The sequence below is a fragment of the Limulus polyphemus genome, unplaced genomic scaffold (assembly GCF_000517525.1).
Source record: "Limulus polyphemus unplaced genomic scaffold, Limulus_polyphemus-2.1.2 Scaffold4191, whole genome shotgun sequence".
NCBI lineage: Eukaryota > Metazoa > Arthropoda > Merostomata > Xiphosura > Limulidae > Limulus > Limulus polyphemus.
Window position 1 is genome coordinate 82725 of NW_013669801.1, and position 4778 is coordinate 87502.

Here is a 4778-nt window from a genome sequence, read left to right on the forward strand (position 1 = left end):
ATATATTGCCTTATAAAATTAAGAACTTAAAACTGAAATAATATTAAAAATGGATTGTTAGCTATGATTTAAGCTATACTAATTGGTATATCATAAACAAAAAGTAGTTTAATAAAACTTTGAATCTAAGTCACTAAAACCTCGTGACATGTGCAGTAAATGATGCTCATGTAGAGAGGATTAAAAGTTATAGTTTGGATACATTATGGTTACCTGTTGGATACAAGGTCGGTCAAGATGACTGTAGTTAATGTAGTAAGTGTATCTTTGTAAAATTTGGCAAGCTTTTACTAAACAATATAAGTCTTGTACACATTAAATCAGACTGACTAGCCTGAGTGCAAGGTGGTTTTCATACATTGTTAAAAATTATTTTTCTCATATTAAAGTCTTCATATTTCATTTGCATAACCTCTAGAAACTCTTAAATGAATACCTTTTTGTTTCAGTAAAACTATTTGACTGTTATTTTCTCTACCCTAATTCTGACCTTGTAGCCACCACAAAAGGAAAAAGAAATACAGTGTTGGTGAAAAAGATTATTGCATCACCTAGTCTTTTATTTCAAATATTTCTTGGTAGAACGTTTACCAAAATTACTCTAATTATTTGACTTCTTCAGTTGGCAGTAGAGCAAGGGACGGATGGAAAGTTTTCTATTAAGATATACTGGTTGTATTTCTGTATCATGTATGGTGTTTACTCCTGTTTCCTGCTAAGATATACTAGTTGTATTTCTATATCATGCATGGTGTGTACTCCTGTTTTCTATATCATGTATGGTGTTTACTCCTGTTTCCTGCTAAGATATACTGGTTGTATTTCTCTTTCATTCTATATCATGTATGGTGTTTACTCCTGTTTCCTGCTAAGATATACAGGCTATATTTCTCTTTCATTCTGTGTCTTGTATGGTGTTTACTCCGTATAATCTTCCTCTTAACATATCCACAACTAAACCATGAAGCTGTGTAGATGGATTATCTCTTTATTCAACTATAATCTTCCTCTTAACGTATCCACAACTAAACCATGAAGCTGTGTAGATGGATTACCCCTTGATTCAACTGTAACTACTTTAGGCTCATGGTTTACTTAAATCATATTAAAATGAAAATAAAGAATATTATGGTTGGATTTATTATATACACAAAGAATGACCAGTCCTGTCACAATTATATATTGTTAAAAAAAAAGATGCACTACATGAAGTGATGGTACTGACATGAGTATTTCGAAGAGGATCTGAAACCCAGAGAAATCTCCTGTGGATATTAATGAAGTGGTGTAATAATAGTTTGAGAAACGGGATAACAATGGTATCATTATATACAAATTAATTTTATTTGTGGTTTGAAAGCACTGTATGGGATGGATTACTCTGAATCTTCATAATAAATGACACCATTAACAATTTCTTTGAATCACACACTAACACGTATATCATATATATTTATGAAATCTGTGTGAAAACTCTGCTAGTTGTGACCAGTCAGATATTTTAAAAAATTAAATTAAAATCAAAGCTAATTTATTAATAAATTTTGACAACAGACTAAGTTTATAGAAGTCCAATTATTGGTTATTTTGTGTCACATGTACAGAAGTAGCGTACTTTTTTTCTTCTTCATCCATATGTACCAAAGATAACAGTAGTTAAGATTCAGTACAATTGTCAAAGCTGATTTTCAGAAACCAAAAATCATAAAATCTAAACTTAACAGTTTTGGAAATATACTGTATATATACTTGGCTACATCAAAGATGAACAAAAGGATAAAATCTGTTATTCTACAACATTATTATCTACTTTTATAACAGCAACACTCTCAGTGATGACAGAGATTTGAATCACACACACACATTAAGCTAGCAGTTTATCAGAACTGTCAACAGGTTATCATATTTTTCCACTAAATCATGTTATCTCACAAGCAAACATTCTAAACAAGTTGAACATCTTTAAACAGGAGAAATTTGGACACCAGTAATTAATGCATCAAGTAATCCAAATTTGTTAGCAAATCAAGAAAACAAGAAAATATTGAATACTTTTAATTAAGAACAAGATGTTTCTCATACAGAGGACAAAAGTATTACTACCAAAAATTCATTGCTTTAACCATTTGAATGAACATCCAAACTCTCTGTTCTTTCACACAAAATGATCAAATGTCCTTTTTTAAAGTATTTAGTCAAAACTTAGTCTATGTTTTGATAAGTTATGAACAATACCATAGAAAACTTTGTACTTTTGATATTCTACAACAGGTAGAAAATCCCATCCCCACCAATTTATTAATTTGAGTAAGGCATGTAATTATTATTATTGGTTGGGAAAATTACACTTTCATCTGTTATCAAACTGGAATGAAATACATTATAAATTTTAGTCATATCTTACATTAGATTGTAAACCAACAACAAAAGGGGTTTCCATGGTTTTCTTCAGATTTATATCACACATGTACTCTTCCAAGGCAAATACTATCAAAAATCATAGTTCAATTCAAAAAAAGAAACAATATCAAAGCAATAATGACTGTAGTTTAAAACTTACCTTGAGTAAGCCTAATACAGGAAGATGTTACATATACTTCTAAATGTTCATAATTGTTTTAAAGATTCTGAAAAATCATGACATTTAAAAAAATCATTGACAAAAGTTTAAATTTACCATAAACATTAAATATGATATACCTAGTGAGCAAAAGGTCTTTTTGAATACATAAAATAAGGGTTTACTATACTTCAACTGTATACCCACACCTGTAATAATGAGTTGATTTCAACACTGAATCTGAATGTGAGAAATGAGACAGAAAAAAGATAGAACATACATTTTTTAAAATCAAGCAAGAAAAATCTGATGCACTGTGCTGTGGTAGAGCAAAGCCATATAAAAATTTACAAACATGAAGAACATCCAGCATAACTGTACATAAAAGTTTTGTATTTTAAGTTATGAAACACTAAATGTCTCTTCTTTATGGAAGTGAAAGTATTACTGTCAGTACAAGGAAGTTATATGGTACAAAACTAAGATATTATTTAAAATATATCTAGTGGCAATGACTCCCCATCTTTTGTTTTTCTATTAAAAATTCACAGATTTAGAAATTGTCCCCCCCCCACCACCACAATTAAAAAGAGCCTATTCGGTCTGTACATACAGATGGTTGTCTTTGGGAGTTTTACTTATCAGTTAAATACATAAAAGTGAGGCTTAAAGACCACAGCTCTTTACTATTGTAAAATGTATATCCCAATAAAACACTAGTGGGCTTAGCCTCATATGATCCAATCCATTTTGTTGTGTTTAGGTGGAATTTCAATATAAAAGCTTTAATGATTTATTTTCTGAAAAACAAACAGAACAATATGATGTGATGATAGAATGTCACTTTACAAGCTGTGTTTTTGAAGGATTAAGCGGAGCAGTGTTGTGTAACATCTACTGGAGTCTCCGGTTTCTTCACTCGTCTCCTTCTCCTAAAACCAGAAATAATTATTATACAATGAACACAAAAATTTAACTAAACAAAAAAAAACGTAAAGATTAATTTTCCAAACAGTATTGAAACACAATTTTAAATATCACTGTTATATTATCAAAGACCATGACAGATTAAAAATTAAATTAACAAATGTTATTTATAATAAATCTTCTAAGTGACATTGTCTAATTATTCACTAAACAAAGCTATAAGAATATAATATAATATAACCCTGATATCACTTGCATACTGCTACCAAGTTGTCTCTTGTATAGATGACACACAGATGTTAATGGTTTCTTCCCACAATAATTGTTAACAGGAGAGATTAGGTTGACAAAACTGGTACACATTAATCACAAAAACATATTCTTTTCAATTCTAAGCTTTATTCTAGCCATTTTAGGGCCAGTGATTGTTTGAGTATAACTCTAAGAATGTATGAATGATACTGAATAAGAATATGATATGTCAACCACACTGCATCTGCCTTATCCAGTGTCACCAAGCTGGTTACTACACTACATAGGTGCTATTATCATCATCAACATTCACAAGCATTAACTGTTATGATATGAACTAGAATACATTAGTAAATTATAATTATTATCAATTTCATTTTTATGATAAAGACAAAAACACAATATTATTCATATGTTTTACTTCCAACACTGATTATTTATCTGTTATTTTTATTAACTTTACAATTATTCAAAAGAACTATCAAACCAGTAAGCTTACTAGTAAATATTTTAATTTCAGCTTTAAAATACTATTTGAAAAGTAAGTATGATTTAGTTAAATCAAAGTCAAAAGACAGCAATTAATTCTTCCTAAGAGTTAGCATCACAACATAAACTGTTCACAAGATATTCCTACCTCCATCATCATCTCCTTCTTCATATGCTTCCTCATCTTCAACATCTTCTAGGGCAGAAAGAAAACCTTAAGTTTTGCATAGCTTCAATGCCAAAACTGTTATCATCACATTGCAGTATCAACACCATTTGGGAATGAAATAACATCATAACACTTGGGCTAATATAGTCACTAAACATTACCTCAATTTGCACATTTCTGTAGTTCTATTATCTCTTTATTCAACTCCACAACTAAACCATGAAGCTGTGTAGATGGAGTATCGCTTTATTCAACTATAATCTTCCTGTTAACATATCCACAACTAAACCATGATGCTGTGTAGATGGATTATCTCTTTATTCAACTATAATCTTCCTCTTAACATATGGTTTAGGTATGGATTTTGACAGGAAGATTATA

The 4778-nt window shown here is 30.0% G+C and overlaps 1 protein-coding gene across 2 annotated transcripts in view; it reads right to left on the reverse strand.

Annotated features, from left to right (window-relative positions):
• Nucleotides 1–1322: 1322 nt before the first annotated feature.
• LOC106470738 (protein SET-like) overlaps nt 1323–4778 on the reverse strand; it is a 17742-nt gene continuing 14286 nt past the window's right edge. The window contains exons 6-7 of one of the 2 annotated variants that reach the window (XM_013931304.2): nt 4377–4421; nt 1323–3492 (exon numbers count right to left, since the gene is read on the reverse strand). In XM_013931304.2, the coding sequence (XP_013786758.1) occupies nt 3476–3492; nt 4377–4421 (62 nt within the window). In that variant the 3' untranslated portion in view covers nt 1323–3475. Of the gene's footprint in view, nt 3493–4376; nt 4425–4778 lie in introns of both variants that reach the window. The other variant, XM_022399380.1, reaches the window with a different exon arrangement.